At 40.9% G+C, this 13,268-nt stretch overlaps 1 protein-coding gene across 1 annotated transcript; it reads right to left on the bottom strand.

The window, feature by feature from the left end:
* Positions 1-2,811: 2,811 nt before the first annotated feature.
* RFPL4A (ret finger protein like 4A) lies at positions 2,812-6,776 on the bottom strand. Its single transcript, XM_065899337.1, has 2 exons — positions 6,491-6,776; positions 2,812-3,392 (listed from the first exon to the last, which is right to left on the bottom strand). The coding sequence occupies exons 1-2, from the start codon at positions 6,774-6,776 to the stop codon at positions 2,812-2,814; spliced, it is 867 nt and encodes a 288-aa protein (XP_065755409.1).
* Positions 6,777-13,268: the final 6,492 nt, after the last annotated feature.

The raw sequence follows: 13,268 nt of genomic DNA, 5'->3' as shown, positions 1-13,268 counted from the left end.
CTACCTACCCCATCTAAAGGTCCATAGTGCTCCCAATACCTGGGACAGCCACACATCCCCATGGATTTCCAACAGGGTTTTCACTGAGAAATTACTTTTCCTGTCTTGTTTCTGAGTATGTCTTCATGTTTTTATTCTTCTTTTTTTTTTGCGGTACGCAGGCCTCTCACTGTTGTGGCCTCTCCCATTGCAGAGCACAGGCTCCGGACGCGCAGGCTCCGGACGCACAGGCTCAGCGGCCATGGTTCACGGGCCCAGCCGCTCCGCGGCATGTGGATCTTCCCGTACCAGGAAACAAACCCATGTCCCCTGCATCGGCAGGCGGACTCTCAACCACTGCGCCACCAGGGAAGCCCTGGATAAACTTTTATTTGCAGTAAGAAAGAGGTGGGGGAGAGAGCGAACACATTACCTGTAGTAGAAGAAATGAAGCAGAGACATCACTACAGACGCTGTAGATGTTAACAGGAGAATAAGAGAAAATAAGAGGGTAGAGCCCAGAAACCTTGCAAAATAACATAAAAGGCACTGGCCAGCTCTCATCACAAAAAATATTCTAGCCCAAAATGTCAATTTTGGTAGTTTTAGAGATGCAACCTTATAAATATGTCATCATTCTCTTGCAACATTTAAGATTTTCTCTTTACCTTTGGCCTTTATTAGTTTGAGTATGATAATGTCTAGGTATGGTTTTCTTTGGTTTTGTACTTAGGGTTTCTTGAGCTTCTTGGAGTAGTAGATTGAAATTTTTTTTGGCTAAAATTGGGAAGTTTTCAGCAGGTACTTCTCTGTCCTTTTCTCTTTCACTACAACTTCCATGACTCCAATTACACGTAGGTTGAAATGCTTCATATTGTTGCACACACTGCTATTAATTTTATTCAGTTTTTTTTTATTTTTAGAGAATCATAGCAAAATACACAAAACACGAAATGTATCACCTTAACCATTTTAAGTGTACAATCCAGTGGTATCAGCTACATTCATGTTGTGGTGTAACCATCACTATGCCTCCAGAATTCTTTTTGTTTGCAAAACTGAAACTCTGTACCCGTTAAACAATAACTGTTTTAGCACCAATTCCCAGGCCCTGGCAACCACCACTCTTTGTCTTTATAAATTGGACTCCTTAAGTGTCTTATAAGTGGAATCATAGTGTATTTTTCATTTTAGATGGGCTCCATTTCACTTAGCACAATATGTTCAAGGTTCACCCATTTTGTAGCAGGTGTCAAAATTTCCTTCCTTGTCCAAATGTCGTCAACAGTCATAATAGTCCAGATCTACCTCAGAATGAGAGTAAAACGATATTTCATCTATATGGTTAAAAATGATTAAAGGAAGTATTTTAGGTTATAAGCTTTAACATTTTTGAAACGGTCCCTATTCGAAGAATTGCAAAATAGGGCAGAAGGAGCAGGAGGCTTTAATAGAATAAAGAATAAAAAACAAGGAAGTAAAAAATAGAAAATATTTGATTGAATATTTGATTGGCTGGGGCCACATACAAAAGGTTGTTTGGGCGAAAAGAAGCAAGGAAATTAGTAGAGCATCCAGAGGTGGCTTGGCTATTAGAGATTGGCTGACTGGATATGTTCTGTTTATGATCCAGTGGAGCACTTACAGGGAGACAAGAATTACATTAGATTCAGTCTGCTGACCTGGTACCGCTAAGTAGGAGCAGCTCCATCTGAGACCTAGAAAGTGATTTCAACACTATTAACAGAAATAAAGTGACTCAGGATAAATGGTTTTCCTTTGTTTGTGGTCACCTCCCTATCTTCAATAAAATGTCACGTATTCCAGAAATAAATCAAAATTTGACTGGATTAAAGGAGGGGAGGTGGAATGTGAATAAGGAGGAAATGGGAACCATCTCCAATAAAAGCCCCTGCAGGGGAATCTCACTCCAGAGCTGCGCGGTCAGTGGAAGCAGGTGGAGGCCACAGGAGAGCCTAGTGGACTTGAGGTGAGTCCACTCTGATGGAATTTCTTCTTCACGTCTCAGATTTCTCCAAAAGGCGTATTTGAGAGACAAGGTCTGCAGAATGGGGCCGTTTATTAATTCAGCAAGTGTTGTCTGAGGCCATCTCTGCGCCAGGCAGTGTGTGTGCATTTAGGGGCAATGGACTGAATACTCTGTCCTGAGAGAAGTAAACTGACTTTGATTTTTACGCAAAAGCTGGAGAAATGACAGGGTTTCATTTTTTTAATCGTCATGGCTTCACATGTTGCATAAGACGGTGAATGTCCCCTGTTGACTAAAACAACTTCTCAGGTTCTGCAAGGCCTCCTGCCATAGCCAGATGGGTCCAGCTGGGGGTAGAAGGGTTTGGAGAACGACCGGCAACGTCCAACAGAAATGGAATACAGCCCGTAGAGTTCAAGGTGCACTTGAAATGAACGTGTGTTTTTCAGCTGTTGAGTGAAAAACTGAATACGTGCACACTATTTTTTTTTTTTTACCGTTGAAACATGTCTTATTTCCATAATATGTAGAAAAATGCATCTGTAGAGTCACAAATGAACTTTAGTTTATAATCTCCATCATGCACTAAGTTAAGCTTACGGGAAATTAAAAGAAAACATTTGGAAATTGAAAGAACATAAAAATTGGAACAGAAATAAACAAGTCCATAACACTAATTCTGGAAATGTAATTTCCCCTAATACAATTTGTGTTAATGATTCATGAATTGTTCCATAATTTTCTGCTACATGTTTGTACCATATGTGTAGCAAAGAGGAACATTCCCATCCACGGCTATGTGTACACAAGAATTTCCTATCCACGTTTCCATAGTCAGAGTTTCATTTGCTTTGCCCTGGATTCCACAGAGGACCGTCAGTGCCTAGACTCATCAAAGGACAGATTCTCAGGAAGCTTTGATCATCTTCAGTCGGATATGCAGGAGAAAAAAACGGACGCAGTGGCTCCCCAGCTGAAACTTTAGTGAATGTAAAAATATGGGATCCATCACCAACGTGATAAAAGGAAACAATTCCAATATTCATATCCAGGAAAATCCCCACTCGATGTAACCTGGGGCTCACCTTGAGAACAGTGGAAGGCACAGTGTGGGCAGAGAAGACATCTCCATTTCTCAGACTCACAGTCCAGAAGCCAAGATCTGGAGCCAGTTGAGTCTTCCCTCGTCGACGCACAGATTCTTTGCAAACGCCCACATCCCATTCTTGGCTGGACCCCAAGTCCACCTCCCAGTAATGGCGGCCAGAGGTGAACAGAGGGAATCCCAGGACACAAGTTGTACGGCTGAATCTCTCAGGTCGGGACCTCTTCTTCTGCTTGAAAAACCCACAACGGACAGTCTTCAGGTCCTCAGAAATGATGAGGTACTTGTTGGCTGTGTCAGCATCCAAGGTCACATCCACTGTGGAAAGAAAAACAAGCAATTACATACACTAGACACTACAATCCACGGCTTCTGAAAAGTCCCAAATGTTTCACTCACTTTCACTTCTTTAACTCTACACTTCTTTCCTAAGCAGAAGGTTCCTGGGGAAGATTCCCTGACCTGGATTAGATCCAATTCCATGTACAGAATGAATGATTAAAATGGAACTAGTCTTTCTGATTCATACTGGTGTTTCTTTACATTATTTGGATTATTGGATTAAAATATTTCTTCTCTTCAGTACATGATATACATGAAAAAAAGAGTCCATGGGTGTTGATTTTTCTCAAAAATTTCCAGTTGACATAGACTGTCAAAATATAGACATCAAATATACATTTGAATGATGGTGATTTAACATATTGCAGAATAATTTTGAAATAGTAAGGTATTATTCTTTTTCTTCTTTTTGCATCTACTTTCTTTGTTTAGAGTTGTCGAATAGGCAATTGCATCCCAGTTCTTTTTCATTCTCTGGAGCTATAGAAAAATATAAAGAAAACATGCTAGGAGTCTTTGGATAAGATGGGTTAACTCTGGAAGTCAAGACAGAGGAAGGGATTCCCATAGACATGGGTAACGATGTGCTGGGATCTTGTAGCAACTTAGACCCAGAACTGGATGGGGCAGTGCTCACGGGCCAGGTAAACTGGAGAAGTACTGTGTGTTTTGGCAACATCTCCAACTAACCCTGTGATGAGGATGGGTGCATAGACCTGCCTGTCCTAACGTGACCATGTGCATAGAGCCTCAGGAGCCTCAGAAATAAACCCTCTGGACCAAAGGCCGATGACTTCACTCGGCTCCCTTATAACATGGTTCTTTGGGAGGTGCTCAGACTTCCTGACCGTTGGAGAGAAATTGTGAAGGCTTGTCAAGTTTCTGTGACAGGTTTCACCATCATAAATAGAGGTTTGCATGGAGCAAAATGGAAACTCACTCAAGAAGTAAAACAAGTGGTTGCTTTCCCGATGACACTGCTGGCTGGATTGTGTATCATTGCACAATCATCACACCCCGTTCACACCCAAGGGCCCATCGTAGGAGGCAGGGAATGGGCGACAGGATGAGACTGTGGCACTCTCCAGTGAGCCTGGGAGGTCTGTCCTAGCATCCCGAATCAGACACGCAGCTAAGCTGTGATAATTCCCCTTTGCTCAGAATTCTGAGCCTGAATCGGGCATCTTAGGTCCAGGTCAGGGAGTGAAGCACAGGCTGCAGTGCTCAGGTCCAGACTCGGCAACAGGACTGAAACCTACAGTCACGACCGCATGCACTTTTACCATCCTTTTCCCTGGGGGGCTTGTGCTCTAGGTATTCCTTGTCCACACTCACTGTGCACAGAATCACCTGGGGCTTTTAAACAGTGCATATCTCTGGGCCTCGCTACCTGAAGAGTTCAGATTCACTAGATGCAGGGGCCTGTTACTCAAAGTGTGGGCCATGAACCTGCTCTAGCAGCACCACCGGAGCTCAAGTCAGAAATCCAGATTCTCAGGTCAGCCCAGCGTTCAAGAAGAGGAAGCTACATTTAAACTGGATGGTCAGGGAACTTATACATCCTCAAATTTGAAAAACCATGTTGTGTTGCAGTGCCACCCAAAGAAACGCAATGAGAGCCCCGTGTGGATTTTAAATTTTCTCACGTTTAAAAATAACAATCAGGTATAATTGATTTTAACAATACATTCCGTATCCTCCAATATAGCCAAATCTGATTTCTACTTGTGGCAATCGCCACGTTTCAAGTGATCAGGAGCTGCCAGTGGCCATTGGAAATATTCCAATGTATCTAATATTGGATAGCACAGGACTAGGGCATGGCCTAAATATTATCTTTTCTTAAAAATCTACAGGTAGAACACTCTCGCACTGCTGGTGGGAACGTGAATTGGTACGGCCACTATGGAGAACAGTAAGGAGGTTCCTTAAAAAACTACAAATAGAACTACCATATGACCCAGTAATCCCACTACTGGGCATATACCCTGAGAAAAGCAAAATTCAAAAAGAGTCATGTACCAAAATGTTCATTGCAGCTCTATTTACAATAGCCCGGAGATGGAAACAACCTAAGTGCCCATCATCGGATGAATGGATAAAGAAGATGTGGCACATATATACAATGGAATATTACTCAGCCATAAAAAGAAACGAAATTGAGTTATTTGTAGTGAGGTGGATGGACCTAGAGTCTGTCATACAGAGTGAAGTAAGTCAGAAGGAGAAAGACAAATACCGTATGCTAACACACATATATGGAATCTAAGAAAAAAAAATGTCATGAAGAACCTAGGGGTAAGACGGGAATAAAGACACAGACCTACTAGAGAATGGACTTGAGGATATGGGGAGGGGGAAGGGTAAGCTGTGACAAAGTGAGAGAGTGGCATGGACATACATACACTACCAAACGTAAAATAGATAGCCGGTGGGAAGCAGCCGCATAGCACAGGGAGATCAACTCGGTGCTTTGTGACCACCTAGAGGGGTGGGATAGGGAGGGTGGGAGGGAGGGAGACGCAAGAGGGAAGAGATATGGGAACATATGTATATGTATAACTGATTCACTTCGTTATAAAGCAGAAACTAACACACCATTGTAAAGCAATTATACTCCAATAAAGATGTAAAAAAACATCTACAGATAGGGGGAAGCGGGGGAGGGATAAATTGGGAGATTGGGATTGACACATACACACTATTATATATAAAACATAACTAATAAGGACCTCCTGTATAGCACAGGGAACTCTACTCAATGCTCTGTAATGACCTACATGAGAAAAGAATCTAAAAAAGAGTGGATATATGTATATGTATAACTGATTCACTTTGCTGTACACCTGAAACTAACACAACGCTGTAAATCAACTCTACCCCAATAAAAATTTTTATAAAGTCAACAGATAGTTCTTATCTATACTTACAGGTGAGAACAACGGTTTCTTGGAAAGAATAGAAATTTCAGGTGCCAGAATTCAGCTAGTGCCCTTATTTACTGGAGAGCTTTTGAAAAGGTGCTTTTCCCAGGGCCCTTTATGGGTTGAGGGCAGTTTGTATAGATGTCTTACCTTGGAACTTTCGCATCCTTGGGTTCATCTGGAGAACAGCTCTCAGCTGGGGCTCTAACTCCTTAACCTTTGAAACCAGAGCTCCGAGCTTGAGAGCGCGCCTGAGGTCATTCTTCTGTGAGACCACAGAGCAGTTGGGGCACAATAAACCACCCCCATCAACCTCCTTCTGCAGTGAATCGAGGCACCGGAAGCAGCAGACATATCCACATTTCAGGTACATGGGGTTTTCAAGATAATTCAGGCAAACCATACATTTACTTGCTTCCTTAAAGTGTTCAGCCATGGGTCCTCTATGGGAAAAATGCGCATGAGATTGGAATTTCCATGAGTTGAATCGATACTATTCCCTGGGTCACTTTTATCTTTACATGCATAGTGATTTGAAATCATTATTACTATGTAATGAAGACATAAGTACAAATATAAATGACTCATAGCCCCAAAGTTCTGATTTTTGAAACGCTGTTTGGAATGAAGGACATGATTCATCCTTGGGGTATAATTTAGGTGGTGAGAGGGTTTATACTACACCTGAGCTGTCAGATATGGTGTCCACCAGCCGTGTATGGCTACTGAGGTGGGGCTCATCCATATTGAAAGGTGTTATAAGTGTCAGATGCACACTCAGTTTGGAAGACATGATTAGAAAAAGATAACATAAACGATCTCCTTGAGAACTTTCAAAAGTTGATTATAAGGAAGATAAAAATCACATGATCATCTCAATAGATGCAGAAAAAGCATTTCACAAAATTCAACATCCGTTCCTGATAAAAACCCTCATCAACAGGCTATAGAGGGAGAACATAACTCACATAATAAAGCTCATTTACAACCAATCTACAACCAACATAATACTCAGTGGTGGAAAGCTGAAAGCCTTTCCTCTAAATTCAGGAACAAGACAAGGATGCCCGCTCTTACCACTCTATTTATCATAGTATTGGTAGTCATAGCCATAGCAATTAGACAGGAAAAAGAAATATAAGGCATTCAAATTGGCAGGAATGTAGTTAAACTGTCACGATTTGCAGATGACACGATACTCTGTATAAAGAAACAAAGTCTCCATGTCAAAACTAATATGAATTCAGCAAGGTTGTAGGATACAAGATTAATATACAGGAATCTGTTGTGTGTTTATACACTAATAATGAACTATCAGGAAGAGGAAGTAAAAAAAAATCCCATTTAAAATCCATCAAAAAAATACCTGGGGGAAAAATAGTATTAATGAACTTATAAACAAAATAGAAATAGACCCACAGACATAGAAAACAAACTTATGGTTATCAAAGGGGAAAGGGGGGGAGGGATAAATTAGGAATTTGGGATTAACGTATATGCACAACTATATATAAAATAGATAACCAACAAGGACCTACTGCATAGCACAGGGAACTGTACTCAATATTCTGCAATAACCTATAAGGGAAAAGAATCTGAAAAAAATAGATACATACGTATGTATAACTGCATCACTTTGCTGCACACCTGAAACTAACTCAACCCTGTAAATCAACTATACTTCAATTAAAAAAAAAGAAAGAAAAAAAGAATTATTAATAGCAAAACAAAACACCTGGGAATAATCTTAACCAAGGAGGTGACAGACCTACACTCTGAAAACTATAAAACACTGATGAAGGAAATTGAAGGTGATTCAAAGGAATGGCAAGATATCCAAAGCTCTTGGACTGCAAGAATTAATATTATTAAAATGGCCATATTACTAAATGCAACCTACAGATTTAATGAAATCTTTATAAAATACCCTTGATACTTTTCACAGAACTAGAACATATAATTCTAAAATTTTATGGAACCATAAAAGACCTGAAATTGCAAAAGCAGTCTTGAGAAAAAAAGATAAAGCTGGGGACATAACCCTCCCAGACTTCAGACTATACTACAAAGCTACAGTAATCAAAACACCATGGTACTGGCACAAAAACAGATACAGAGATCAATGGAGCAAAACAGAGAGCCCAGAAAAAGACCTACACACCCCTGGCCAGTTAATCTACTACAAAGGAGGAAGGAATATACAATAGAGAAAAGACAGTCTCTTCAACAAGTGGTGCTGGGAAAACTAGACAGCTGCATGTAAAACAATGAGATTAGAACATTCCCTCACACCATACACAAAAATAAATTCAAAATGCTTTAAAGACTTGAATATAAGACCTGAAACCATAAAACTCCTAGAATTGAACACAGGCAGAACATTCTTTGACATAAATTGCAACAACATTTTCTTGGATCAGTTTCCCAAGGCAAAAGAAATAAAAGCAAAAATAAAGAAATGGGACCTAATTAAACTTAAAAGCTTTTGTACAGCAAAGGAAACCATCAACAAAATGAAAAGACAACATAAGGAACGGGAGAAACTGTTTGTAACTGATGCAACTGACAAGGGGTTAATATCTAAAATATACAAGTTATATAACTCAATATCAAAAACGAAAAAAACCCAATCAAAAATGGGCAGATGATCTGAATAGATACTTTCCAAAGAAGACATACAGATGGCCATCCAGAACATGAAAAGATGCTCAACATTGCTAATCAGAGAAGTGAAAATCAAAACTGCAACAAGATATCACCTTACAGCAGTCAGAATGGCCATAACCAGAAAGTCTACAAATAACAAATGTTGGAGAGGATGCGGAGAAAAGACAATACTTGTACACTGTTAGTGGGAATGTAAATTGGTGCAGCCACTGTGGAGAACAGTATGGAGGTTCCTTAAAAAGCTAAAAATACAGCTCCCATATAATGCAGCAACCCCCCTCCTGGGCAAATATCCAGAAAAAATGAAAACTCTAATTTGAAAAGATACATTCACACCAATGTTAATAGCAGCATTATTTAAAATAGCCAAGACATCGGTGCAACCTAAGTGCCCATCAACAGATGATTGGATTAAGAAGATATGAATATATCTAATATAATGGAATCCACTCAACCATAGAAAAGAGTAAAATACTGCCATTTGCATTAATGTCAATGGACCTACAGATTATGCATACTGAAATACGTCAGAGAAAGACATATACTGTATAGCACTTATATGTGTAATGTAAAAAATAATACAAATCAATGTTTATGCAAAATAGAAACAGGCTTGCAGATATAGAAAACAATTGTGTGGTAACCAAAGGGGAGAGGGCAGGGTGGAGGGCAGTGCTATGCGATGAACAGATAGAAATTACTATACGTAAAACTTATAAAACAACAAGGATATATTGTATAGCACAGGGATATACACCCATTATCTTGTAATAACCTATAATGGAGAATAATCTGCAAAAATACTGAATCACTATGCTGTACCTCAAAGTAACACAATATTGAAAATCAACTATTCTTCAATAAAAAATAATTGTAATGAGGATGTTAGTGTCAATGCAAGTAAATAAAGACTAGTTTGTCTTTTAAAATAAGAAAGCTGCTGTTGCAATGATTACATTTTGCCTTTTAAAATTGATTAGTTTGATTCTCCTTTGTTTATGTGGATACTAGGAAATGAATTTATAATCACATCTGTGGGTCACCTTGTATTTCTCCTGGACAGAGCTGGTCTAGACCCACACACCCTCCAACTCCCCACCTGTCCAACCTGCATGTGGCAAAAACTCACAGCAGAACTTGAGAGGTGGAATAAGTCTGTGGCTGAAACTTCATTCATCTCTCACAGAGTCTGCCAAGCCCCGATTAGACTCAGGATAATGAAGATATTATTTCTCCAACCCGAGTATTGAACATCTACGTTCTGCCTATTCTCCCATCAGAGGTCCTTGTGCCTCCAGGTGCACATGCTGTGCTTGGGTTGAGTTGGCCTCAGATAACACTTGCTGAATTAATAAATCACTCCATTCCTGATACCTTGCTTTCTTTCTTTTTTTTTTTTTTTATGGTACGCGGGCCTCTCACTGCTGTGGCCCCTCCCGTTGCGGAGTACAGGCTCCGGACGCGCAGGTCCAGCGGCCACGGCCCACGGGCCCAGCCGCTCAGCGGTATGCGGGATCCTCCCGGGCCGGGGCACGAACCCGCGTCCCCTGCATCGGCAGGCGGACTCCCAACCACTGCGCCACCAGGGAAGCCCACCTTGCTTTCTTATATTTGCCTTTTGTAGAAAATTGAGAAGTAAAAACAAAATCCAGTAAGACAGGCTCACCTCTGCTCAACTAGGTCCAGCTGCTTCCCCTGACTGCTCAGTTCTGGAGTGAGATCCACCGAAAGGGGCTTTTTCTTAGAGGCGGCCCCTCCCGTCTCACTCCCGTCCTGCCTCTCTTCATTAATCCAATCAGGTTGTGATTTAATTCTGGCATCAGTGAGATTTTTTCCCCTCCAGTCTTAAAGAGATTAACACACACACACACACACACACACAAGAGATAATTGTATCTTGAAAGTGTTATTTTTAAACTAATATGAACCAAATTTTGCCATATTATCATTCTAGTTTAGATCTCGAGTATTCTGTCTGTTGATGATAAGAATTGGAATTAGGGTTGAAGTTAATAGAACATTGCCATCATGATTAATCCTAAAACAAATGGACTAGTTTTAATTTATTTTTTTTTATTTTTATTGGAGTATAGCTGCTTTACAATGGTGCGTTAGCTTCTGCTGTACCGCAAAGTGAATCAGCTTTACGTATACATATATCCCCTCCTTGATCTTTGAAGTAAAATCTCCCATTTTGATTAAGAGAATTAATTAAACTACTTAGGAATCGTCCCTAAAATCGAACTCCCTAGACCACAGTCATTTCTTCGAAAGACTGTTTTCTCCATTAGTGTGAAGATGCTTGCTTAGAAGTTTGGTAAACAAACCTAAAAACTGTTCCCTGACAATTAGAATAGTACCTTAATGGCTGGCTATGTTAGTTACAAAATAAAAAAGAATAGTTGCGAGTTACTATATAATATTACTATTTTTGTTACTTCACAATATATATGAACTGAGATAAATTTCTTTTTAAAAATATTCAGGGGACTTCACCTGCGGTCCTGTGGTTAGGACTCTGTGCTTCCACTTCAGGGGGCACGGGTTCGATCCCTGGTCAGGGAACTAAGATGCTGCGTGGCTCGGCCAAAAAAAAAAAAATTCAGGGCTTCGCTGGTGGCGCAGTGGTTAAGAATCCGCCTGCGGATGCAGGGGACACGGGTTCGAGCCCTGGTCCGGGAAGATCCCACATGCTGCAGAGCAACTAAGCCTGTGCACCACAACTACTGAGCCTGCGCTCTAGAGCTCGTGAACCACAACTACTGAGCCCGCGTGCCACAACTACTGAAGCCCACGCCCCTAGAGCCTGTGCTCCGTAATAAGAGAAGCCACTGCAATGAGAAGCCTGCGCACCACAATGAAGAGTAGCCCCCGCTCGCCGCAACCAGAGAAAGCCTGCGCACAGCAACGAAGACCCAAAGCAGCCCCCAAAATAAAGAAAATAAATAGATAATTTTTTAAAAATTCAAAAATTGTTCCCTGAGATTTTGTGTGACTCATTAGTGATGACGGTTTAAGCAGTAGAATGTAAAATTGGGAGACTGTGGGATGGGTGTCAGGGTGGAAGGGCTTAGACTAGATTGAGGTGATTACATTACCATGGCTTTCATTTCATTTCCACACTAGTCATTTGATGGCATTTTCCGGATCCTCTCATTATTTCACGTCCAAAGCAGCGGCACTCTCCCTACCCAGTGCTGTCCCATCCCCTCTGGGTTCTCACTTGCTGTCCCATCACCGTTCTCCCTTCCCCGTGTCCAAGCCTGAACAGACAGGAGGATGAACCTCTGTGTCTGTTCTTGATTTGCTCACAAGGTACCTAACACAATCTCCATTTTTTCTTAGATTCATAAATATAAAGCAAAAGTCCTTGTAATTCTAATCGATGGCTATGTGGTTGATTTGGGAAATGGTGATTGGGCAGTACAGAGGGGAAAAATAAGTTCAATATTTCAAAAATAATTCTGTCACATATTTTGTATTGCTTCCTGTCTTCTGTCAAAATGTTTACTAATTAATTAGTTAACTATGATGAAGCAGGATCTGTGTTCACTTGAGTCATTAATTTAATCCTAGTTGGGAAGTTTAGGAAGATTTGTGTGTGAAAGTTTTAATGTCTGCAGAAAGAGCAGTAATAAACCAACTTAAATGAAAAAGGGCTATTTGGGCCATGTGGTCTGTCCATTTGTGAAAGGACTTACTTTTTCTCCACCATGGATGTGACCTTGGATGTGGCATGGTCAATGCTCACCTCATCATTTCTGATGACCCGAGGAGCTTGTGATGTGAACATATCAAGCAGATTCAGAAAAAGCATGATGAGAGGTTCAGCTTTGAATTATGTGCCCTTGGCTTCCCTTCATTTACCTTTGGCCCCATCGCAGGGAGTTGGATATGGAACCAGCCATGATTGGCTCTCAGCAGCAACGTGGACCCAGGACTTGAATGGGGGTAGTCCTCAAAGGAAAGGTGAAACTTGAATATGAAAGGTTTTCTGGATGCCACCACCTCCAGCTACTCTTGACTATCAGGTCAGGGGACGGTCTGCTTGTCCTAAAGTGACCTTGAGAGTGGAGCCAATAGGAGCCTCAGAAGGGAACCCTCTGATACAAGAACCAATGAATTCACCAAACCTCCCTCATGACTCAGCTCAGTGGAAGATGCTGGGTTGTATCTGACAATCTAAGAAGGGTTGCCAATTACAAAGACATCTAGATCGCATTTCACAAGCCCAAGCCCAAGTTGGCATGGAGGAAATTCT

Source organism: Phocoena phocoena, chromosome 20 (assembly GCF_963924675.1).
Source record: "Phocoena phocoena chromosome 20, mPhoPho1.1, whole genome shotgun sequence".
In the NCBI taxonomy this organism is placed as follows: Eukaryota; Metazoa; Chordata; class Mammalia; order Artiodactyla; family Phocoenidae; genus Phocoena; species Phocoena phocoena.
This window is presented reverse-complemented; position numbering and strand designations above follow the sequence as displayed.

Bases quoted from the DNA above. Each gene is read 5' to 3' on its own strand.
- RFPL4A (XM_065899337.1), bottom strand. From the start codon at position 6,776: ATGGCTGAACACTTTAAGGAAGCAAGTAAATGTATGGTTTGCCTGAAT. The intron at 3,393-6,490 runs GTAAGACATCTA...TTCTTTCCACAG, and splicing joins AAGGATGCGAAAGTTCCAAG to TGGATGTGACCTTGGATGCT.